This window comes from Carettochelys insculpta, chromosome 3 (genome assembly GCF_033958435.1).
Source record: "Carettochelys insculpta isolate YL-2023 chromosome 3, ASM3395843v1, whole genome shotgun sequence".
NCBI lineage: Eukaryota > Metazoa > Chordata > Testudines > Carettochelyidae > Carettochelys > Carettochelys insculpta.
Window position 1 is genome coordinate 60,080,749 of NC_134139.1, and position 26,216 is coordinate 60,106,964.

Sequence of the window (26,216 nt, forward strand, 5' to 3'; positions counted from 1 at the left end):
TACACTCCGCCTTCTCATTATACAATCTCCTCGTAATACACTCTGCCTTCCCATTATACAATCTCCTCGTACTACGCAGGCGCGGGGGTCTCTGGGGGTCCTCTGGTGGTCGTTTTAGACAGAAGACCCAGGCCCCGAAATTCAAAGGTTACCCTCGGTTACATCTTGTTTGTTTCACAGCAGTGAAGCGAAGCCGGAGGCTGTTTGTTTCATAGCAATGAAGCGGAGCCGGATGTGGGTTGTACGTTCCGTATTCTTGTTCTACTCACTTAACTCCCTTTTCTCCGGTTACAAGCACCTTCCCAAGATGACTTGTTAGGGCAATCATTCTGTAGTTCTTGCACTCCAGTGTACTTCCTTTCTTAGGTATTGTCACTAGCAGTGATCTTGTCCATTCCTTAGGCGCCTTCCCTTCTTTCCACGCTATATTACATAGTTGGTGTATTTCCTGAATCATGCTTTCTCCGCTGTATTTGATCATGTCTCCCGTGATCTTATCATTTCCAGGGCTCCTGTTGTTCTTTAGTCGTTTAACTGCTTTTTCTACTTCCTCCTTCGAAACATTGGTCTCACTGTCAATGCTCGGGGGAGATATCTCTTTCAGTTCTTCAGTCAGTCTCTCTGAGATACTCGGGTCCACCTGTGCTTTGTACAGATCCTTGCAGTATCTCGTCCATCACTGCATCTTCTCCCTGTTCATGAGCACTTCTTCATTCTCATCTTTGATCTCCATCTGCTTTGGTTGCCAGTTCCTGTTAATATTCCTAATTGTCTTATACACCTCCCTGGTCTCACATTCGCTGTAATACCTCTCTGTGTCTTCACATTGCTCCTCTAACCATTTCTCCTTATCCTCTCTGGCTGCTTTCCTTACCTCATTGCATTTCATCCTGTATTGCTGTTCTGCATCTCAGAAACATCTCTTCTGCTCTTCAACACTCTCTTCTCTTGTACCAACTTCATTGTCTCCTGGGTAATCCACTTCTTATTGATCTTTTCTTCTTCTGGAACAGTCTGCTCAATTGCCTCTTCTACAGCCATGGCTATCCCTGCGACTCTCTTATCTAGGTCTTTCTCTGTGGCATTATTCTTAATCTTCTCTTCCGGTGCTATTATGTATGCATTCCCTGTTTCTTCCTCACGTAGCCTCGCCACATCTCTTCTTTTCTTAAACTGTGTCTTACATTTTCATCTTCATATTTGCAATCACTAGACTGTGGTCTGAGTCCATATCTGCTCCTTGGAAAGTTCAGCACTGCTGTACTGATCTTATCTATCTTCTTCTTATCAAAATCATATCTATTCTGAGGCACATGGAAGACTGGAATTCTATTTAACTCTAATTTTCAATTGGCCAAACTTCAGCCTGAAAACCATTACAACTATGTGATTCTATTGCTTTATCCCCAGAAACAAGAAACAACATACTAGCAAGCCTCTATGATTCTACCATGTTCTGAAAGCTTAAGCAGATTTGAAAAATTGACTTAAAAGAGAGAAATTACTGAAAACACTTGAGTAAGACTCATGTCTTCAGTTACACTTAGTTCAACTAGATCCAACCTTTTCAGACCACTTTCTCCTTTTCAGGATTCTGATTTGTCTTGCATACCCCCAAATTTCACATCATTTAAACTACTTGCTTATAAAATTAGACATAACAAGTGTAAAGGTCACAGCACTCTATTATTGAAAAATTGCTTACTTCCTCATTTTTACCATATTATATTCCAATTGACTTTTGTATAATGAATATTCTACTTACATTTCAGTATATTATATAAAAAGCAGTATACACTCCATAGTGTGAATTTTAGTTTGCACTGTTATTAGTGCTTTTTGTATAGCCTGATTATAAAACTAGGCAAATACCTGTGTGAACTGATATACACCAGGAATACCTGTATGTACACCAGGGGGTACACGTACCTCTGGTTGAGAACCACTGAGCTAGAGATGTGTAATGAAAACCAAATAAAAAATGCATAGAATAGATGACAATAAATAGTGTCAGCAGTGTAGCCTTGTTAGTTTGTACCTTCACAAAACAAAGCAAGCAGTCCTGTAGCACTTTAAAGACTAACAATAATTACCAAATAAAATTGTTAGCCTTTAAGGTGCTAGAGGACTGCTTGCTTTGTTTAATAAATAAATATTCAACTTTATGGCAGAAAAGTGCTATACCTGGGGTCTGCAACCAAAATAGTGAGAACAACCATTTTTTTTCAAATTCAGTTACAAAATCAGTACTTCAAGAGCTGCAGTGCATGTGAATACCAGACGGTCCTTAATAAATAACATTAAACCATACTTTTTGCACCCCCTGTTTTAAGAACAGCGCACACACAATGATTTGTACATGTTGGAAAGTTTGTTACTTTCATCTCTGGATTGGAGAGCAAATGAGGACAAGGAAAATGCTGTACCTGGGGACAGGCTCTTAAGCAGGAAGGAGCAATGTTTGCATCAACTCTTCAGGCTCTCCCCTCTGCAGTTCCCAGGCTCTATGCCCTCAGCCCCCAAATCTGCCCCTATTCCCAAGCTTTAACCCCCCCATCCCACAAACCCGCCTCCCATCTGCAGGATTAACATGCCTTAGCTCCAAACTGGTCCCTGGGACTAACCCATCTGTGGCTTTGGCTGGGGAGCCCACACTGGACAGCCATGTGCACTCAGCAGAAGGAAGGTTGGTGTGGAGTTGTTCCGCTGGTGGGGCTGAGCCAAGCCATGCCCACTGGAGGGGTTTGGCCACTGGGATAGTGTGACTTCCCTCCTCGGGGACACAGCTCCTCCAGGGTGCTCCATGCTGAGCTGCCTCCCCCACCTATAGAAGGGCTGGCCCAGAACACGGGCTGCATTAGCTACAACCCAGAGCTGCTGTAGCCCCAAAGCTCCTCTCCGAATCTGGCCCTGCACTGTGGTTAAGGAGAGGAAGAACTGGACCAATATGGAGCTGCCAGGGAGTAGAGGCCATGGCAGCTCCATGTGTGGCAGCCATGTAGCTTGGAGGGACGACAAGTAGCGGGGCAAGTGAGAGGCTCTCTGCGGTTCTTTGCCCTGCTGCCGCTGAAACAGTGAACTAAATTTAATTGGTTTAATGGCCAGATTCTTCCTGCCATCCATTAAACCAATTAAGTTTAGTTCTACTGTTTTGGCCGCAGCAGGTTAGGGAACTGCAGAGGAGTTAGTGGCGGCAGTGTCCAGATCTGCATATGACTCCTTAAAGAGCCGCAAGCATTTCCAGAGCTGCCGGTTGCCAAACCCTGAGATATACTGATTCCCGCAAGTTTGAATATCTTGAGAGAAGACTTTAAAAAATAAAAAAGGTCAATAATCATCAGGCACAATTTTCAATTCCTAAAGTAAGAGTAAAATTCCTGAAATGCTGGTAAGGTAGGATGAATAACTTTCTTGTAGCATACAAAATTATAACTTTGTTTTTATATTTAGATTGTACTGTTCAAATGCAATAAGTAAAGAAACAATTTACAGTTCCTTTAAAACAAAAAAGCAGTCAAGTAGCGCTTTAAAGCCTAACAAAATAATTTATTAGGTGAGCTTTCATGGGACAGACCCACTTCTTCAGACCATAGCCAGACCAGAACAGACTCAATATTTAAGGCACAGAGAACCAAAAACAGTAATCGAGGACAAATCAGAAAAAAAATGATCAAGGTGAGCAAATCAGAGAGTAGAGGCGTAGAAGGGGGGTGAGTCAAGAATTATATTAAGCCAAGTACGCAAACGAGCCCCTGTAGTGACTCAGAAAATTCCCGTTCCAGTTCAAACCATGTGTTAATGTGCCGAATTTGAATATACAAGACAGTTCGGCTGTCTCCCTTTCAAGAGTGGTGTGAAAATTTTTCTTCGGTAAGACGCAAACTCTAAAGTCATTAACAGAATGGCCCACTCAATTAAAATGTTGACTAACCGGATTGTGGTTCTGGAACGTTTTTATGTCTGTTTTCTGTTGTCTGTTCTGGTATGGCTAGGGTCTGAAGAAGTGGGTCTGTCCCACAAAAGCTCACCTAATAAATTATTTTTTTAGTGTTTAAAGTGCTACTTCACTGCTTTTCTGTTTTAATAGTATATAGATTAGCACGGCTCCCTCTCTGTTACAGTTCCTTAAAGATCGCTGAACACTGATCTGTGTGGCCTCAATACTACAGTTCATTTTGTTTTGTTTTGTTTTTGCATTAAAGCTATGTCTGCGCTAGAGAATTATGTCAAAAAAACCTGTGGAGTGTCCACACTAAAAATGTGTTCTGTTGACATACTGTCGACAGAACTCAGCACTTTTGTTAATGGCCTTCTGCCTCTCCCACACTTGGCAGAATGCCTTTCTCGACAGTATCTGTCAACTAAAAAGCCGTGTCGACACTCTGGGGAGCTTCTGTCAACAGACAGAGCTTCTGTGTCACTGAGCAACCCTCTCTGCTGTGTTTCCAATTGGCTGTTCTGTCAAGAGAGCAGTGGAGCAGTCCATCTGCTCTCTGACAGAGGGGATTGACACTGCGATCTGCTTTACTGCGTGGCCACAATCTGTCAACGGAAGTTTTGTTGGAATATATCTTCCAACAGTAACTTCTGTCAACAGGTTGCTGTAACTAGATGTAACCTCAGTGTTTTTAATAGAAAGAAACCTGTAACTATTAAAATATCAGCATTTGAAAAAATCCCAGTGATCACAGCTCATTGAGATAGGGAGGATTACAGAATTCAGCCTTTGCACTATTTGCCTGAAAACAGCTATTTTTATTAAACTGATTTTTAAACCAAGGGTTTATGTTAATGAAGCTTTGTCCTATCCTTGCTTCATTGATGTATAAATAAGGCCTTGAAGAATTTTTGTGCAGGAAAGGTTCTTTACAAACTTTTTTCCTGCTTGGTTTATTCTGTAGAAGTATCAGGAATGCTGATTCCCTGGCCACCTCTTCTCGAGGATTTTCTGAGCAAAGGAAGGTGTATACTGTAAGTTCTAGTACCTTATTTGAAGGAGTTTGGGATATCTCAGTCTTCAACACTTAAGTGTTTGGGTTTTGTTAGAAACTGACTGGGTAGAAATGTCTTCCTTTCTCAATTACTCAACTTTCAGAGCCTTATTATATCATAATTCGCTGTCACCCGTCACCAGAATCTTCCAGGATATATATGAGTGGAATTTCTGAAGACAGTTCCCCTCATGCTCCAGGTGACAAAAATCTAGCCTCATTTATGTCACAAAGCAAACAGACCATCATAGCTGTTTTGTGCTCTCACACTGTGATGTAAAATTTAGCTCTTATTCAAAACTAAGTATTTGTACTCTGCAGCACAGGTACTGAGTCACATTTGAACAGGAGAATCCAGAGTTGTCTGCCATGTCAATTTTCATTTGTCCAGATACAAAGGCTTTATTTTCTGGATGCATTGGCTGTATATATATTTCAGGGGAGCACATCTTCCATATTTACAGTTATTCCAGGAGCAGTCCCTGTGCCTTTAATATGATACCTCAATGTGTTGTGCTAAAGGTTTGCATATCTATTGAGCACACTTCAAATACATAAAGCATCTATTGTATGGCTACTTTCTATATAAATTGATCAAGAATAAATGCCTCAGTGAAGTTCAGATTACAAACTTAAAGGGAAGAGATATGTACGGCACTCTGAAGGTTAGTCTGTAGTAACAGCTTGCTTCATGGGAAGATGGGATGTACATCTGCATTGAAGTAAACATCTGTGTTGACCCTGCTGATGTTTCAAATGATCAGTGACAGCTTGAAATACTATAAAGCAAATCTTAGTGACCTCTTTCAGCAAAATATCCCATCGTCAGCTTAATTCCGCCATATTTCCAGTTCTAAATATCCCACAACATGTTCTAAACATCCCACAACATGATGCCATATTTCTTTTTCAGAATTAACCTTTTGTTTTGAAGCTTTCTATCTATGTAAAATTATTCCTTAATGCACTGTGCTCCTGTTCCAAAGCAGGTGGATCAGAGCTCCTTATAGATGGAACTTTTAGTATCCAGCAACAGTATCCCTATGGATGCCTAGTGAGCTAAAAGATAGTTTGAGATTGACTTGCAGGCAGTTTGCCACGAGCTCAGTGTTTGTATACATGAGCCCTTATAAAATGGGAACTTGTGCATCTGTTGAGGTTTGCGGGAGGACGTATTGTTCAAATTCAAATGTCTGAAAGGATTCCTGATCTTTTTCTTCTGTAGGTAGGGCAGGGGTGAGAGGGGGAAAAGAGAGAGAACATACTTCTAGATTGGAAACTTCAATCAAAAAGTTTTTTTTTAAAAAAAGATGTGTTTTTCTACAATTTTAACTATACTGCTACTTTATATCACAACTGTGTATGAAGAAATTAAAACATGGAGGAGATACTTTGCAGAAAGAAGGCACTAAGATTTGCTTTATAGTATTTCAAGGTTCCAGCTCTGTATGATCATTTTTGTAATTCACAATGTTTACCATCTTTGTATTTAGGACAACTTCCTTTAGTTAAGGGCTTACGTCTCTTATTGCACTGGGATGAAGTAGAAGTGCTGCTTATACAGGAAGATATGACAGTATACAATAGAAGATGCTGATGAGTTTTAGCGTTCTTATTTCATAACTGTGCTTTAAGAAATACGACAGCTGCACATATTAGCAAGTCACTGCTGTTTGGCTATCTACATCAGGCCCAATTTCCAGCCCTGTTTGAGCTCCTTCAAAAGAAAAGATATGAAAACAATTAACCATGTAATTAGTTCTAGATGCTAAAATCAGATGTGGTCCCAAACTTAACTAATTCTGGTTTCAATTTCTGAGAAATGGAAATTGGTAAAACAAAATAACTTCTTTTTTTTTTCCAGCAAGAAAATTAATGCCTAAATCAAAAAGTAGTTAAAAAAGCTAATTTACAAGTTAGGTTTAGAACTACCTGTAAGAATGTGAGTGGGGAATGAAGCCAGATGTGAAATAAATGTTGTTAAATATTCTTAGATGATGTCATCTAGGTTGAATTATATCAAATGACATGGACTTTTTGCTTCATGTTGAAGGCAAGCTATGTAATACAGGAAAATACTTAAGGCATTTAATTTTCCTTAACATAATATATATAAAAGCATGCTACATGGAAAATTAATTTGAAATTCACACATTTTTCTTGAATTCATGTCTTCAGGTACACTGAAAGTTTAAAAAAAACATAAGGTGCATAGTATTGTGAGAATACTGAAGAACATAAGATTTTTCCTCTTAACCAATAGCTCCCAGGATGTAGAGTCAATGTTATGGTCTGTGCTATATTTTAAGTACAGAATGGTTGTAATTTTAAAATAACGTGAGGGGCTTCTGTGCAACTATAAGAGAACGAAACACTTCCATCCTCATACACAGTTTCTGCTTTTATATATAGAAGTAGATAGTTATGTGTGTATGCTATGTGCCCATCCTCTAGACTCTCAGGGTTCAGTATGGTCACCAGTTGCCACTCGCCACATGTGGCAAATAGGACACTGTGTTTTGGTGAATACTGCTGTCTAGCCACATGCAACTCTTGGAGCCTTTAAAATTTAAGGCCCCAAAACTGTATTCACCACAACAGGGTTGTGCAGCTCCTCCTGAGAGCTGCATGCAGGGAGTCCCGTCTGCCCGCTCCGCACATGTACCCCACTGCTTGGCTGGAGAAGTGCGTGATGGCCCCAGTGGTTTTGGTGATTCACTGGCATTTAGAACAAAAAGGGCTAGGGGTGCCTGACTCTAAGGAGGATGGGCATTCAGTTAGAGCTGGGAGGGAGCTGGGGGTGCCTGGATGAGGGGGACGGCATTTATTTGGGGATGGGTTGTGAGCGCCTGGGCCTGAGGGAGGGGAGGACCGTTTGTTTAGAGGGGAAAACTAGGAATGCTTGGCTCTGGGGAAGGGCATTCAATTGGGGCATTCAGTTGGGACTGTGGCAAGCATGGAAAGACGACAACTACAAATGTGATGATTTTTGAATTACTTTTGGACACTGCTGCTCTACACAGACATTTGTATTTAAGGGTACATCAGATGTTATAGAAAAGTATACTGCAACATGCATTTTTCCCCCTCTTTTGCTGTTAACATATTGAACATGCTCATTTTTCTCATGGTAACCTTTACTTTGATTTAATGGTTTGCCATAAGAACATAAAGGCCATGTTGGTTCAGACCAATGGTCCATCCAGCACAGTATCCTGTCTTCCAACAGCGACCAATGCTAGACACCCCAGAGGGAATAAACATGATCCATCCCTTGGGGCCCATTTCCAGATCAGACAGTCTCTTCCCATCCTGGTTAATAGCCAGTGATGGACCTAAATTGTCATTGTTGTAAACTTTTGTTTCTCACCAAGTAATATAGTTGTTGTGACTGCTTAAGCAGCATGTTGTCCAGAATATTTGCAAATGTTAAATAATTTCTTCTCTACTATTTCATGTGTTGGAGGAAAAGCCTAGATTGCTTTTATTTTGAGATTTTTTTTCTATTTTACTGAGTCGTGGTGTTCTGGGAGCAAGCTGAAATATATAGTATAGAATCATAGAACACTAGGACCGGAAGGGGCCTCGAGAGGCCATCGAGTCCAGTCCCCTGCCCTGACGGCAGGACCGACCACTATCTACACCATCCCTGATAGACATCTATCTAATCTGTTCTTAAATATCTCCAGCGAGGGAGATTCCACAACCTCCCTTGGCAACTTATTCCAGTACTTGACCACCCTGACAGTTAAGAACTTTTTCCTAATGTCCGACCTAAACTTCCCTTGTTGCAGCTTAAGTCCATTGCCTCTTGTTCTCTCCTCAGAGGCCAAGAAGAACAAGTTTTCTCCCTCCTCCTTATGACACCCTTTAAGATATCTGAAAACCGCTATCATGTCCCCCCTCAATCTTCTTTTTTCCAAGCTAAACAAGCCCAATTCTTTCAGCCTTTCTTCATAAGTCATGTTCTCCAGACCTTTTATCATTCTAGTTGCTCTTCTCTGTACCTTCTCTAATTTCTCCACATCTTTCTTGAATTGGGGTGCCCAGAACTGGACACAATATTCCAGCTGAGGCCTAACCAGCGCAGAGTAGAGCGGTAGAATGATTTCTCGTGTCTTGTTCACAACACACCTGCTAGGTAGGAACCGTGAGCATTTGATGGAAGCTGATGATAAAATATACCCGTTGTGTCAGCTCCTTGCTGCAGTCACACCTGGCTTACTGTCAGGGTCCCTTTAGACTCCTGTAGGTTTGTGTGACAAAAGTATGTTCTGTAGTTAATGGAAATGGGATATTTGCAGTTTGATTAAAAACAATATCTTCTTTCAGCTCTTTATACAGCTTAAGTTCCTTCTGATCACAACCTCTTCTCTTTAAAATGTTATAACCAAGAGATCAATTGTTCTTTTTATCTTTTTCTTTATTTTCTTTATTACAGTGAATCCAGTAGCCTGAGCAGCAGTGATGCTGGTTTGTTTACCAATGATGAAGGAAGACAAGGTACTGAAACATCATTATTTATTTATTGCCAAACTGCATCAGTTTAAATTCTGTAGTCATTACAAGTTATTTCATAGATTGCCTAGTGAGATGAGGTATAGCTTTTCTTCCACCTTCTTATATGTTGTTCAAAGATGTCCTGTCTCAATGTCCTTAAGTAATTAAATTCCTTGGTTATCTCAGAGACCTAGTATGTCTCGCTTAAAATATTAGGAGGTATTGTAGTCAATGCCAGTCACAAAACACCACATTTTGCATACGTCATTCTCTTCAGTATTCTGGATAAGAAGGTCACAAGAGACTGGTAACCCTGCAGACATTTACCCAGAACGTCTTTTAAAAATGTCTGGATTTACAGATGATTTCTTTTCATTCAATGATAATAGCTTTCAGAACAAAGATAAAACATTTTTTTCAATCCAAGGTAAGACTGAAGAGCCCAATATTATTTAGGGGAGTTTTCTCCTTACCAAGAGTTTTTGACAAATCTGAAGCTTTTCGGTTTTCCTTTAGATGGTATAATTTCAGTAAAAATCCACCTGTAATTTAAAGTGCAGCTAATGCCCATAGGGTATCATATTGGCATACAACAGAAAGTATATCATTATATTTATGAATCAAGGATACTGGTGATAAAGCATATTAAACCATCTTTTCAATTCACATGTGCAACTGTCTTCACAGTATTTCAAATTTAGCTACATATAATACAGTTTGATCTCCCTGTTGAGTTACTGTTTTTTAGTAAATGATTATCAGATTTATTCAAAGTGAGGATGGTTTTCTTAAGCAGTAAGTAGGAGCATCAGGTTTCAGAACAACCAAATATTACAGAGGCAGGCAATATTAATTTTTTAATAGAAAGGCTAATTGTATACTGTTTCTCAAGTTCTCAGTAATTCGTTTTTAATCAGTTCACGTCAGCTGATCCATGCTTACGTGCTTATGTTACTAGTAGTGAGATTTCTTCAAAGCGTAAGAGTCGAGTCCTGCTCACCTTGTTCATATATGTAAGGCAGGCAATATTTAGGCCTTAATCTATTTTTTTTTTTTTTTTTTTTTACTTAAATCAACACAGGATTCTACTTTAAGGAATTTAAGGTATTCTTGACATACCAGCTGACTCAGTTTTTCAGACTTCAGAGCAGAATTTCTTTTAACTGAGACATTTCCAGAAGACAGAATGTTTGTCTGTACCATAGCAGTCCCATCAGCACTTGATTCCCTCCCACACATTCTATATTGTAAGGCTTAGTGTACAAGATTATCTAATGATGATTTGCCATTGTGTCCCCCTTGAGGGGGACATACACTTTTTACAATAGTTTATTTTAGAATTGGGATGGGCAAGATGCAGTCCTCAGGCCAGATGCATCCTGCTAAGCATTTGAATGCATCTCTCACCCAGATCACCAGGACCTTCATGTAGGGAGCAATCTCCATGCCACTCAGAGAGGCTGCTTGCTCCCTTCATGTGCCTCTCTGCACCCTGCTTTCCTTACTCGGTGTTGCGGTGGGCTTTGGATGTTGCCCCCATCCATGCCCAGTCTGTCAGCTCCCATTGGTTGGTTCTCTACACTCTCCCAAACGTCAGCTACTTTCCCTTAGTCACCACCTTCTCTTGTAGCAACCACACAAAGGCCATTTCTGCACATGCCACTTTTTCTGAAAGTGGCATGCTAATAAACAGCCCTAAATATGCTAATGAGGCATGGATGTAAATTCCCCGTGCCTCATTAGCATTAGGTCACATGACTTGAATTCTGGAAGACGCTCTTCTGGACTCCAAAACAGAATATAGAAGCACAGTCCCCGGGGTTCTTCCTGAAGGAGCTCTTTCTTCTGGAGGCCCCTTCCTGAAAATTTTTGGGAACAAGGGGCCTCCGGAAGGAAGACTTCCTTCAGGAAGACCCCCTGGGGGCCGTGCTTCTACATGCTGTTTTTGAGTCCAGAAGAGTGTCTTCCAGACTCCAAATCATGTGACCTAATGCTAATGAGGTATGGGGAATTTACATCTGTGCCTCATTAGCATATTTTGGGCCATTTGTTAGCATGCCACTTTTGTGTAGCAACGGCCAAACAGCCTACACCCCTCATCTCCCAGGTCACAATTGCCTCCCAGACCCTGCACCCGTTCCTACACACCCCTCCCAGGCCAGAATCCTTTCCTGTACCCATACCTCCTTGCTGACCCAGCACCCTCTCCTGCCCCAGGTCAATATCCAAACCCTCTGTACCCCCTGCCCCAGGTCACAACCACATCCCAGACCCTGCACTCGCTCCTACAGCCAGAATCTTCTCCTGTACCTATACCCCATTCCCCTTCCCCATAGCACAACCCACTCCTTTACCCAAGCTCTCTCTGAGATCCCACACCCTCTCCTGCATCCCAGTCCCCTGTCCCGAGCTCCCTTCTTCACCTAGCCTCCATCCCAGATCCTGGACTCTTGCATGGAAAAGTGCAGCCCTTGATCACTTACTAAAATCTTGGAGTGTCTTCACATCACAAATTATTACCCACTGCTGTTTTAGAGCCTTCAAATCCCCTGTAGAAATGGGCTGTTTAGTTTCCTTTTCTCGGCTATTTGTATGTAAAGTTCAAATTCCTTCCTATTTGTTTCTTGACCAGAGACATCTATTTATCTTATAATTTTCCTGTTTTGTGAGCTATTATAGATCTAATGTTAATGGTGGTATTATGATTTTGTAAAATTCTTAACTGTAATTTAAAATAATTGGATTTCTTACCTATTTTTTGGTGTTTCATTTGTTTTTAAGCAGCAGCACTTCCCGGCACAATCTGAGACAAAACTAGTGTTTACTTGTGAAACATCCCTCCAACTATTATTCTTCATATAATTCCAGTGTGGAAAACATGAGGATGCAAGAATCAGTTCATATAATTATTTCTTAGTGGGGGAGGTGCTCTTGGTCAACAAGAAGTTATTTTTTTCAGAGGTATCGCAATATTTTTTTTCAATCTTTAATTATTCAGTTTTATCATTTTTGATCCTTTCTAGCATACAGCTTTGAATTGCTAAGGATTATATTTATAAGTATTAATTTGGCAAGTTTGACCTATAACTTCAAGAACCATTTTTTCTTTGTTCCTATTTTATGTTGGATCCTGATGTTTATCAGGTTATTTGGGGGGAGTTCCTAGTGGAAAGCTTGTTTCCAAAATATTATTCTTAAGAATAGTGAGATTAATTGTTTCTGTGTTAGGAAAACTAATGTCACAACTGATCACCATTTTTATTCTCTTAATATTTGAACTGCTTCCTTCATGGGCTTTATCCAAAATGAGTTGAAGTCATAGGGGTCTTTTCATTTACATCTGTGGGCTTTGAATCAGATTAACTGTGTTTTAGATCTGGAGAATGATTTTTGTATCTGCACCTGCATCCATATCTGTAAAAATGAGCCTGTGATACCTCCATCCACGTCCATGGATATAAATCTGCAAAAGTCCGGGAAGGGGAAATTGACCAACCCTGGGCTGGCTGGGGCTCAGACAATACCTAGCTGGTGTGGGGTTGATCAGTTTCCCTTAACAGAGGCTTTGCAAAGCCCCTGCGAAAGGGAAATTGATGATGTACCATCTGGAACTCAGGAGCCGTGCTGCTTGAGCTTTCAGTTGGCACAGGGTCATCAATTCCCACTCCCACCTGCTGTGGCTCTGCAAAGAGTTGAGGAGGGGTGAAGGAAAGTTGATCAACCACAGCTCAAAGGGGCTGGCGGGAAGGCAACCAGCTCTATGTCGTCACCTCTTCCCCTCATAAGTAATCAAGTAACCGCTGAAGTTTTCAGGTGTTGTTCCTGTTATGGTGGGCTTTCGCACAAGGGCAAAAGAGGGTGTGCCATGGTATTGTGCCATTGAAGTGTGCCATGTTACTGAAAAGGTTGGGAACCACTGCTCTGTGGGGTCTCCTCCTAACTCACAAATCACTTCTTCAGCATCCTTTGGGGAAGGATCCTCTTACTCCCCTCTCGCAGCTTGCTGTGCCATTTCCATAGGTCCCTGTCCTTAGTCACTTTCTGTTCTTCCTCTAAATCGGGGGGGTCTCCACCTTTTTTCTTTTCCTCTGCCTCCTTTCCCCCCACATGGTATAGAAACTCCACAGCCCAACAGGTGGGAGGTCGACAAGTGGTTTGTCTGGGACTCAGAGCTTCCATACTGTCTTTCAGTTGACAGTTTCAAAATATTTTAGAAACATGTTTGAATTAGAGTTACCTTCACACCTTGTTAGAAATTATCAAGACACGAGGAACACCTGCGTAAGTGCCTTCTTGATATGTGATTTTTGATTTGGATAAAAATAGATCTCAGTTATTGTGATTGCTCAAATGAAAATGAAATGTTTGTATTTTTGGAAAGTGTGTATTTGGGACTTGTAATATATATAGTCCTTGGGCATGCAAATAGTATTTTTATGAATAAGATTTATAGTATGGGGACATTACAATACTAAATTTATGAATTTATCATTATAATGTAACACAAGCTAGTTCATGGTTATGGCAATTGCTACTATAAGATGATCACATAATAGTTTCTAATAGACATCCTGTTGATTACATTGATAAGTCTCAGAAACATTAGCCTTTTGGCAAAGCTTAACATTTAAAGCTACTAGCCAAAGGTCATGTAGGAAAGTGAGATAGAGGGGCAGCAATCCTTTCAAGAAATCTAGCTTTTGCATTCCACATCATAGGGGTTTGCTGTCTTGTTAGACTCTGCTCATGGATTTCTGCTTTTGCACTCTTCTCTGGCTGGTATATGTCTAAAAATGTGAAGCTTCCTCTTTCTGAAAGAGTGGCTTTCTTTCATAGCTCACGCTCTAGAGACTGCTGCAGAGTGGTACCTCTGCTGCCTGCTGATCTGCAGGGACTTGTAACTGTGTTAAGGAGTTTCCACAGCTTAGCTTTGTTTTCTTGGAGTCCTTAATGAATAGATTCAGTACCTGTCTTTGCTACTGCATATCTTTTGGAGGGAACAATACAGTGAAATAAATGTGATTCTTCTCAATTTCACTGCTAGCCACATAGTTCTGAGTATTAGCATCAAAACTGAAAATTTTACTCAGCAGTTGTTTGGGGGAAAGGGTTAAAAATAGCAGCAATCATATCATATTCTTTAATTGTTGCATTTTGTTGTGTAGATAAGGCCTAATAGAAAACTGGGTCCTGCTAAAGAATAGCAGTGGCAAAGATAGTAAAGAGCTCATTTCAATGTACTTGAGAAGTTCAGAGCTCCATTTGGGACTACCTAAATACTAACACTAAGCAAATGCAACATCTTTCTAGATCTCAGAACAACCCCAGAAAAATTTTAATATACATTCAAGTTAACCTTAGAAAAGGTCAGGAAATACAAAAGGTAAGATTGCAACATTAATGTGGACAGATTTCTGAAAATGTTGTCTTCTATTCCTGATCCTCTGATTAAGTGGTGTTCTAAGATATCACTGTTCAAAATATATATCATAAAATATGTGGTACATGTAGCACTAAGTGTATTCACATTAATGTTGGAGTCTTAATTGGTGCATTGCTTGAGTTTGTAAGTGAGGGACTTTTAATAGTCCTGTAATTGAGTTGTGTGGTTTATAGCTGTCCAGTGCAAACTTTCACCAATAATGGCTTGTATTTAAACTGAAATTAGGTCACCAGGCAAATGTGCTTGATTCTAAAAGTCTCTAGTGCATAATTGGCCATATCAAATTATTGCACTTTGGTTCTACTGTTCATTTCACAGAGCACATAAGTATGAGGTATTTCACAGGAAGCATAAAGGATGGTTTCCAGTCTCCAGGAGTTTATTAGCTACTGATGAATTTAACAAACAGTTACTGTAATTAAGATTGCAAAAGAGGTTGTGTTAGAAAAATCCTGTTTACATATTCATAACATGCTGAAATGTTTTGCCTTTCAGCATATATCAAACCTCAGTTTCTGGTAAGGAGTTATTCAAACAGAATGTTCTAGGTCAGGGCCTGGATCTATTTGGAAACTTGGATAATTGAGTAACTCTTCACTTAAAGTGATCCTGGTTAATATTCCGTTATTAGGTTGCTGATCTATAAGAGATCATATACATTGTTTGGCTTTCTGCACTCTACCTGGCCAGCTGGTGCTCCAGTCAGGAGGAACAGTTAGGCTATTTCTATACAGGGTACTTCCTTCGGAAGTGGCATGCTAATACACAGAGTGAAAGATGCTAATGAGGTGCGGATGCAAATTCCGTATGCCTCATTAGCATCACGTCATGTGATTTGGAGTCTGGAAGACCGTTCTTCTAGACTCCAAAACGCCGTGTAGAAGCACGGCCCCTGGGGGAGTTCTGGAAGGACGTGCTTCTTCTGGAGACCCCTTCTTCCCAGACATTTTCAGGAAGAAGGGGCAGGACTTCCTTCTGCCCTAATATTCCTTCCTTCTAATATTTTATGCTCCAAAAGTGCTGGCTGGGGGAAAAGGAACAGGAAAGCATGAGGCTCTGGTGCCTGGGTATGTGAGAGGCATGTGGAGGAGGGGAGCAGCCAGGGGGTCTGAAGGCCACAGGTTGCCTGCCACTGGCCTAGCAAATGGGTTCTCAAAGGAAAGTTTTGGTTGCTACAGCGACAATTTTTTTTCTACAATAGTCAACTTTAGGAAAAACACATTGCATATACCTGTACACTTATCCCTCAATTTACGCAGAGGTTGTGCCCTATGCAACCTCTGAGTAATCAAATTTCACGTAAGTTGGGATGGGTGTTGAGGGAGTGGGCAGCTGGGGGAAATTGGGGGGCAGCCACACAGCCCCTGGCTTCTCCCAGTTTTGGGGGTGGGGGGTGGAGGAAGAGGAACAGGAGACACACAGCTGCTTGTGCTGTGGCTTCTCCCAGCTGGGAGAAACCATGGCACAAGCAGCTGTGTGCCCTCCGGGCTCTCCCACCTGGGGTGTGTGTTTTGGTTTCCACTTGCATTAATGCGAGTTAAGTGCAAATAGAAATTGTGCTTCTTGAGGGTTTACTGTATACATGTCCAATTCATTGTGATTTATATAGGCTATTATTGCAGATTTGAGAATGATAATAACACACAGTTGTCTCTATTGGACTTAAGTGTAATAGAAACAAATAATGTGCTTTGCATGCTTGTTTTGTTTTATTTATTTATTGTCATCACTTTTATATTTCTGGTTGCTTTTTAAAGAAGAATAGCTAGCCAGCTCATTTGTTCTGTGAAAAATGATACACTCATCTCTCATTAAACGAGTACTTTATTTGATAACTTACTTAAATGAGGGACACACATACCTCCCTTAGTTCACTCGCCAAGTGAACTCCCCCACGCTAATATGACTGTAACCCCCTAACCCCCTCCTCGCGGCTCCAACCCCCGCATTAGTCTAACCCCCCCCCCCCCCCCGCCGGCCCCACAGCCTGAAACCCTGCTGACCCCATGGCCCCAAACCGCGGCAGCCTGACCAGCCCCACAGTCAGACCCCTCTGTCGGCCTCGCAGCCCCATACCATGGCAGCCTGCCCAGCCTTGCGGCCCTATACTGCAGCAGCCTGATGCTCCTGCCGGCCTTGCAGCCCCGTGCTGTGGCAGCCCGATGCCCCTGCCAGCCCCGTGGTCCCGTACTGTGGCAGCCTGAACGCTCTGTGGTCCCGCAGCTCAACCCCTCCCCACCCTCTGGCTCCTCAGTCCAAAACCATGGCAGCCAGACCTCCTTACCAGCCCCGCAGCCTGACTCCCCACTGGCCCCGTAACCCCGAACCGCAGCAGCCTGACCCCCCAACCCCCCACGGACCCAACCTGCCACCAGATTTTAACCCTCCCTCCCACTCACAGCCCCAAACTACCCCCAGCCTTTAATCCTCCTCAACCCAAGGTTCACTTACCTTTTGAAAGCAGCGCCACCTGCTGCCACTCCTTTTTTCGAGTTAGGAGCTCTAGGAACCAATCAGAGACTTTTACATGTATTTTAATAGGAATTTAGTGTACTTCTTTCGAGTTTTCGCCTGCGAGCAGAAATTTGGCAACCAATTGTGCTCATATAACGATGAATGAGTGTATTTGTATGTTTAAAACCGCTGTGTTCCTACCTGTACCCACACTCGCAACAACCTCAGGGGCCACATTTGAGAAACAGTGACTTAGAATATTATAAAAGTGCCACAAAAAGACATAAATAACAGTCTATTACTGATTTTGCAGCAGGTACCTATTAAAAATTTAGGCCTCTATGTTTTTTCAGACTAGCTGAGCCACTGTGGCAACATTTTTTTTTTTTTTAAACTTCCTTGGACGTATTGGTGCGTCAGGTCCTAATTAAATGAATTCCAAGATGGAGGAGTGCAGAGATGAAAACCATTTACTAATATGACTTTGGGGAGCTTTGACGGCTGTACAGTCTCATCATGTAGATTCTAGGTGAGAAACAAATATTACCTTCTGTATTTGTGTCTGAAAGCAAATGGAACCAGTGCTGCTACACGAGATGTGAGGTGCCTGAAGCCTAGAGCTCTTGTACAGGTTCTAGACAGCCAGGGGCCTGAAGAACAGCTCTATTAAGCCCAAAACCTTCTCTGTAGGGGCTCAACAAGAAGTCCTGTGGCACCTTATAGACTAACAGATATTTTGGAGCATAAGCTTTTGTGGGCAAAGACCCGCTTCATCAGATGCATGACTCAGGACTTCTTGTTGTTCTCAAAGATACAGACTAACACAGCTACCTCTCTGGTACTCTGTAAGGGCTGTCCATTTAAAAGAGCTGGAGAGGCTGTTGTAATAAATGGTGTTGCCTAGCCCACATCTCTTTCTAATATTGATAATAAGCAGTAAGGAGAGGATTTTAGTAGATAGAACATAAAATCTGATGAGATACTAGGATAGATATCAAGTGTTGTATAACATGCTTCATTTTATTAGTATAGATCATGAGTTTTTGATGTCAGCCAAACACTTAAGTCTAGGGTGACCGTGTTTTTCCTATGTGTAATACGGGACACCTGGTAAAATTGCTTGGCGTTAAACGAGTTCATTGGCAATCCATCAGAGCAATGCAGTACAAACATTAAAAATTACAACACTACGTTTTCTGAGTCACCATTTAAACCATATACTGTATTATTCTAAGAAAAATAGGTACAAATTAAAAATATATACCTACAATTAAGTGGTTATTACTCTGTAGAAGTGCCAGCCTTATCCTCATCTTGCTGTCTTCCAGAGTGTGGGCTGGTAGGGTGAAGGCTGGTAGTGAGAGAAAAGTGAATGACCCAGATTCAGGGCCCAGGGGAATGTGGGGGAAGGCTGGGGTATGTGGTTGAGGTGATGGACATAAGGGCTGAGTGTGTGCACATGAGGGCAGGAGTCAGTGTTCGTGGGCAGGAGGCTGGGAGGAGGAGGGAGCCCTGTGGCTGGGTTCTGGAACAATGTAACCTTTTGATACTTTTGTAGAAGTATAAAAAGAGAATGAAACCAACTAGGCCAATTTAACACTTTCCTGCCCCTTCCTCTCATTTAAATTTCACTGGAGTCAGTGGATTTATAACAGATAAATTATGGTGCCTTTTGTTTCCTAGTTACTGCCTCTGGGCCCCCCTTTCCTCCCCTGCTCTGCAGGCCTTGTCTAGCTAGCTCCCCCATTCCTCAAGACAGGGTCAGGTCAAGATAAGTGCTGCAGTCTGTTGGTTCAAATACCCCTTCCCAAACAAACACTAAAAGTTGATGGAAATCACTTATCTGGAAATCCAACTCTGATTCAAAAGTCAAGTTAATAAACAGGATGTTTGGTAAAGTTCTTCCAGTTTTTAATTTACCACGTACCAAACAGTAAAGTAACACAGGATATTTTTGTTTAAAAAAATTGATCGGTTTTCAGATAGTTACAAAACTCTAAAAGAATTATGTTGTAAAGAGAATATTCTCTTCTAAAACAATAACACGTATACAAGGTGGGGCAGCCAGACTCCCTACCCAGCCTATTTCTTCCATCATCTCATCGATTTCTACATCCTCTTAAAGGGTGGGGGGCTGAGGATCTGCTCTTTGAGAGAAGGCATAGGTAGAAAGGATGGAGCAGGGGGTTAACCTCCCCAAAGTGGAGGCGGGGTTCTACCTGTCATATCTGCCTGAGCAACTGAAAAGGATCTGGGGATCAAATTGCGTGGGGTCCTGGGCATTTGCCCCTTTGGTCCCCATTCATCAATGGGCCAGGCTGAGCCTCCATCCCACACTCTGAGCCCCCTGGGCCCCAGCCTGGAGTCCCCTCCTGCTGCCTGCCAAACTCTTCATCACAGGCTGCACCTCAGGGCATGCATACCTCGCCAAACACCTTCTCAAAGCCCACCCTTCTGGCGCAGTCTGCCCCCCACTCCCCGCATATTCTGAATGCATTATTTTTGTGCTCATCCCAGATCCTAGGGGTCCCCACAAAATCTAATAGCTCTGGCCTCCAGGGCCATGTCTACACTAGCCCCAAACTTCGAAATGGCCACGCAAATGGCCATTTCGAAGTTCACTAATGAAGCACTGAAATGCATATTCAGCGCTTTATTAGCATGCGGGTGGCCACAGCACTTCGAAATTGACGTGGCTCGCCGCCGCGCGGCTCGTCCCAACGGGGCTCCTTTTCAAAAGGACCCTGCCTACTTCGAAGTCCCCTTATTCCCATCTGCTCATAAGGGCTACGTCTACACGTGAAGCCAACATCGAAATAGGCTATTTCGATGAATAACGTCTACACGTCCTCCAGGGCTGGCAACGTCGATGTTCAACTTCGACGTTGCGCGGCACCACATCGAAATAGGCGCTGCGAGGGTACGTCTACACGCCAAAGTAGCACACATTGAAATAAGGGTGCCAGGCACAGCTGCAGACAAGGTCACAGGGCGGACTCAACAGCAAGCCGCTCCCTTAAAGGGCCCCTTCCAGACACAGTTGCACTAAACAACACAAGATACACAGAGCCGACAACTGGTTGCAGACCCTGTGCCTGCAGCATGGATCCCCAGCTGCGGCAGCAGCAGCCAGAAGCCCTGGGCTAAGGGCTGCTGCCCACGGTGACCATAGAGCCCCGCAGGGGCTGGAGAGAGAGCATCTCTCAACCCCCCAGCTGATGGCCGCCATGGAGGACCCGGCAATTTCGATGTTACGGGACGCAGATCGTCTACACGGTCCCTACTTCGACGTTGAACGTCGAAGTAGGGTGCTATTCCGATCCCCTCATGAGGTTAGCGACTTCGACGTCTCGCCGCCTAACGTCGAAGTTAACTTCGAAATAGCGCCCGATGCGTGTAGCCGCGACGGGCGCTATTTCGAAGTTAGTGCCACTACTTCGAAGTAGCATGCACGTGTAGACACAGCTAAGCTGTCCTTGCTTTTTCCTAAGTGGCTGACTCCCACTTCCCACCGTAGGACCCTGCCCTCCCCACCCCAGTCTTATTACCTGCCAGCAGTGTTTCAGGGTGGGGGGATATCTGAGACACAGCCTACTCTGTCCTTCTCAGGCAGTGTGAGCAAAGAATGAACAGCAGCCTGATCCCTTTGCCCCTCCTCCACCCCACCTCGCATTGCCCTGGGGGCTGCTGGCAATAACGCATTTAAAAAAAATTGATTGAAATAGTTCCTCCAGCCTCTCCAAGTTCTTTAAAGGGACAGCCTGTGTTGCTTCAGGATCTTTCTCTTTAAAATTCAGCTCCCTGCTTTGCAACATACAGGACAATTAGCCTGTTTTTTACAAAACATCATGTGCTCTACAGGGAGCTTAAAAAAAGGGGCAGTCCAGGCTAAAATGGGGCAGATGGTCACCTGCCTTAAGTCACACTAAAACACCAGTGTCTTAATCATACAAGCTAGGTAGTTCCAAAGACAAATTGAAGATTGGAAGAGACAAGTGGTTCCTTTGACAAGTTTTAAAACTGGTGAGGGCAACTTTTAATCCTAATTCTTGACAATCATTCAGTCAATAAGTATGATGAATGTCCAGTTATGCAGCACTTGGATAACTGGCACATTTGGTTGACTGGCATACTGTGAATATCTGGCACATTTTATCATCTGGCATCCCTGTTCTACATGGGGTGCCAGGTAGTAAAGCTCGGACTGTAATTCTGTGTGACCCATTTAAATGCCTTATCTGTGTCAAGTGTGAACCTTGGAGAACATAGTCTACCTTTGGCTAGTTAGCAAAGAATATTTATCGGGCAGTTTATATTGATCTGAATTCACAGCTCCCTTGAGTTCCATCGGGCTTCGTCTCCCCTGCCCCTCCACACACATACACCTAGGTCTACTCTCACATGCCAAAGACCACTATTTAAAAATATTGAGCATCACAAAAATATAAGATGTAAAGTCCTCCACTTAGGCAGTTGGTCCTGAGCCTATAGCAGTGTATGGGATTTTTATGTCATAAGTGGCAGTTCTGCAGAAAAGGGCCTAGGTGTTACAGTGGGTGAGAAGCTGGATTCACATTAACGAGAAAACAAGCAGCCTATTGGGCTTTGTTAACAGGAGCAATGCCAGCAGATCAAGAGAATTGATTATTCCCCTCTACTTGAAATTGGTGAGGCAACATCTGGAGTACTGCATCCAAATTTGGGTCCCACACTATAGAAAGGATGTGTACAAATTGGAGAGGATCCAGAAGAGGGCAAAAAAACACCCCCAAAAAACAATTGGAAGCTGGAGCACATGGCGTATGAATTGAGGCTGAGGGAACTGGCTTAATTTAGCATGCAGAAGGGAAGAATGGTGTCCGGGGGGTGGAGGGGAAGTGTCTTGATAGCAACGTTGAACTATCCGAAGTGGGAGAGGTTCCAAAGAGTATGGAGCTAGTTCAGGTGTGAGGAAACTTTTTTACATCAGGCCTCACTTTTTGTCCCTGCAATTAACAGGGTCCCCCAACCTGTCTAAAGTAATCCAAACTAATGGAAATTTCAGTTACGTTCATATGGGAAAAAACTCTTTTGACATGTGTAAGAAAATAAGTATGTAGAGTGTTAAAACCTTATTAACTGGTATATAAATGTGAATGCACGTACATAAAAACAGTAGCATATTTCAACATTTTTGATAGGATGGATGAGCCTGCACCCAGGAGCCGATCCTGCTGTTCCCCTCCCTTGCAAAATGTCATACACATACCAGAGGGCCCGCCCCCCTCTTTGCTCACCCCTGAACGAAGCTATTCCCATGGTGGGAGATGAGAAAAGAAACAGTAGTCTCAAGCTGCAGTGGAGGAGGTCTGGTAGATGATTTTAGGAAACACGGTTACAGTAGGAGGGAATAGGAAACTGTGGACTGGGTTGCCTAGGGAGGTGATGGAGGTTTTTAAGGTGAGGTTTGATGAAGCCCTGGCTGGAATGATTTACTTGGGGTTGGTCCTGCTGTACGTAAGGTGTTGGACTTGACCCCTGAAATTTTCTTCCAACCCTCCTCAATGTTTCTGTGGTAAATTACATGAGACATCTGTGAGCCATCTGTTAGATCCCAGGACAGCAAACAGTTCAGGCCTCCCCCTCCCTAACAAGAGTGTTGCTGAGCAGAGTGGTGCTGTCATGGCCCTGTGGAAAAGATGACACAATGCCTACGGCTTACACTTGACTCTTTCTTATATCCGGCACTGAAAACTAATCTAGGTATCCAAATTCAAATGTGTCATAATATCTGTGAGCTCAACTCCTTGAAAACCCTGAGATGTGATCCTGGTGTACTAACATGGATATTGTGGGGCTTCTGAAGTGGTCTGAATGGGGAAATCCCTTCAGTTTGTCCCCCAGCTGTGTACAGAAATTGTGGATTTACCAGAGAATGTGCCATATCTGTATTAGAGGCATGAAAATACCTTGCCCCGAAGCCTGTCCTGCGAACACTATTGTCCATTTCCCTGAAATTGTTTAAGATGTATTATGTAGAATGCTAGTGTAAAGAATGAATGCTGGTCTGGTTTTCAGGGTGTTGGTGGACACTGTGTGCAACACAGGGCTGCCATTAATAATGCAAGGCTAGGTGCAAAAAGGCATTAAAGTTTTAAAAAACCTTATATGATACAGAGGGTGACTGTGTATACACTACAGCAATCTTTCGAAAGTTCTTCCAGAAGAGATCTTCCAAAAAAATTTCTTTTGAAAGAGTGCATCTACACAGAAAAAAGCAGATGAAAACATCAATCTGCTCTTTCAATAGAGAGCGTCCACAAAGTCCCTGCCCTTTCAAAAGAACAGGCCAGAGATCAAAAACTCTGGCACCAGGAGGACCACTCTTTTGAAAAAAGGACCCACAGAGCATCTGCACATGCACTCCCCCCCCGGAAAGAAGCTTTCAAAAGATGGTGCTCTTCCTGATCTGGGAGTGTAAGAGGGCTAGATGCTGTGTGTTCTTTCAAAAAAGGGCTGGATTTTCCAAAAGAACTTGCTAGCATAGACGTAGCCATTGAGAAAAAGAGATTCCATACAAGCCATGTTTCATGTTCAGCATGTATAAGAGACCCAGATCTTTCAAAAACCCAAAGAGTCATAAGACTTCCTTAAAGGACTCCAACAAGACTGTACTCGCTGTTTGCTTCTGTATTAAAAAATAGATTTGTGGTCCCTTGTAAAACACCTAATGAAAAGATGTGGTCTACCCTTTTTTAAAAGAAATCTTTGATTGGTTTCTAGCAGATGGAGATTGGGATGCTGCTCTCCTTTCAGCTTCCTGCCCTCTTTCCTTCCTTCCCTTTCCCTCCCTTCCCGTTCCTTTACTCTTCTCTTCTTTTTGACCTTGTTTTTCTCTCTGTTTTCTGCTTGTTTTTAAAGGCAATTAATATTGATAATACTGAGCTAACATTTTAGCAAACAAAGCTTTCCATGGTTTAATTTAGGCAAGACATGTACAAAGCAATTATTGCAGAGTGGTCTGAATTAGCATGTTGTAGGGGCAACTACAAGTCTCAGAATACCTGGTGGTAGATGAAAAAACAATATTGTGTGCCAGGAACCCTAAAATTATGCAGTACTTCATAAAACATTGCTTCCATTAAATGCAGAGAAATACACAACCTATGACCTCTAGCCTAATCTTATTTTAAATCAGTGTGTATGAAGGGAGTGATGTGTAGTTATTACCCAAGACTGCTTGAACTGGCTATATTGATAGCTTTATTGATGAGCAGTGACAAATGGATACAATTGGGTTATGGCAAATAGTGGATTATCCTGCCAGTATTTTCTTGTTTCCACCTAGTTCATACATCCCATTGTCTCTTAGAAAACATACACAGGGAGCCTATAATCAACTTTCTTTCTTTATGTCAAAATAAAATGTTAACTAGCCTTTTCCCTGCCCCACCCCCACCTGAGACTGCTTTTGTAGATTTCTTAGTAAAAGATGCTGAAGCTTGCTTGCTTTACCAAATAATTTTTTACGAATAACTAAGGTTTAGGAGAAAATGAATGAGAGAGACTGTGGGAACTCAGGGAACAAAAATTAAGTAGGTCTCTAAGGGGAGTGGGTAGATTAGCTTCTAGTATAACCTAAAAGTTGTAACTTGGTGAACTATTAATTAAGCAGTCAAAGACATAGATATGAGTAGGTAGCCAACATCACATTGCAGGTCAGGAGGCTCAGGTTCTGTGCCTAGTTCTGCTGCAGACCTCATGTAGTCTTGAGCAAATTAGTTTATGTTGTAGCTTCACAATAAGCAAAATGAAAATAATTGTATCCTAAAAGAAAGTGGTGTTGTTAATGAGGTTTCTTCTATTGGGGCCACTAAAGAAAGAGCCCTTTCGACGGTCTGAGAACCCATCTGGGTTGGGCTGGGGAAGATAGACAAGCAAATTGTTATCATCTACTTCAGGTGGATGTCCTGTACTGTATTCCATAGGGAAGGCACGCAGTGACCAAATAAATGGCCCAGTAAAGGACTTAAAAGGAGGTGCTGGTAAAGAAACAGTATGTGGGAGGAGGGTTGGAGATCCCTTTGATTGGTCTGGCAGGGAACAAATTCTTCTCCCCTCCCCGAATTCTCATAGCCTACCTTAACCCTCCTGTGAGGGAGGTGAATGATCTGATCCAAACTATGCATTGGCTGGGGGAACCTGGATAGAAAACGAAGGGCGGGCTGGTGGAAGCATTGGGTCCTAATTTGAAGAAACATGGATTTGCCTGCACTGTACGATTTATCTGCTGAATAGTCCCAGACAGCTATGTAATAAAACTGTGGACTGATAAAAATCTGTCATGTTTAGCCACTACAAATCCATTATTTTTCGTGTAGTTTTTGAGCTTATATGTGGGTAGAAGAAGTTCTGTCACCATACCAGACACCTGTCTAATTTGAATCATTAATCGCAACAGTTGGGGCTTGTGGTGTTAGTAGTGACCTTTGAGCATTTTAAGGCAATATTTAATCCATAAGGGAGGGACCAGTGAGATTCTTGTAGTCTTCTTCACGTGCTTGTAATATAGGACTCATCCAGCCAGAACCAGCACTTTCAGCCAGTAGTGCTATGCTTGGCCTCATTGGCAAGTTGCCTGACGTTTGAATTATTAATGTAATACACAATGAGGTATTTTTGTATCTGTTTTCCCACTTTTCCTCAAGGTTCTGTTTGGATTTTCATGAGGATGAGATATTTGTTATCAGAATGAGAGTGAAATTTAGCACAAGCAAAGTGGAAGTAACAAATTGCTGATCATGTAACATGATTTTCCGTATTCAAATATTAAGATATGCTTGGATACT

At 42.3% G+C, this 26,216-nt stretch overlaps 1 protein-coding gene across 4 annotated transcripts in view; it reads left to right on the top strand.

The window, feature by feature from the left end:
• Positions 1-26,216, top strand: part of GPATCH2 (G-patch domain containing 2) — a 211,874-nt gene that overhangs the window by 23,325 nt on the left and 162,333 nt on the right. For all 4 annotated transcript variants that reach the window (XM_074989947.1, XM_074989948.1, XM_074989949.1 and 1 more), the window contains exon 3: positions 9,433-9,494. In XM_074989947.1, coding sequence (XP_074846048.1) covers positions 9,433-9,494 — 62 coding nt within the window. The remainder of the gene's footprint in view (positions 1-9,432; positions 9,495-26,216) is intronic.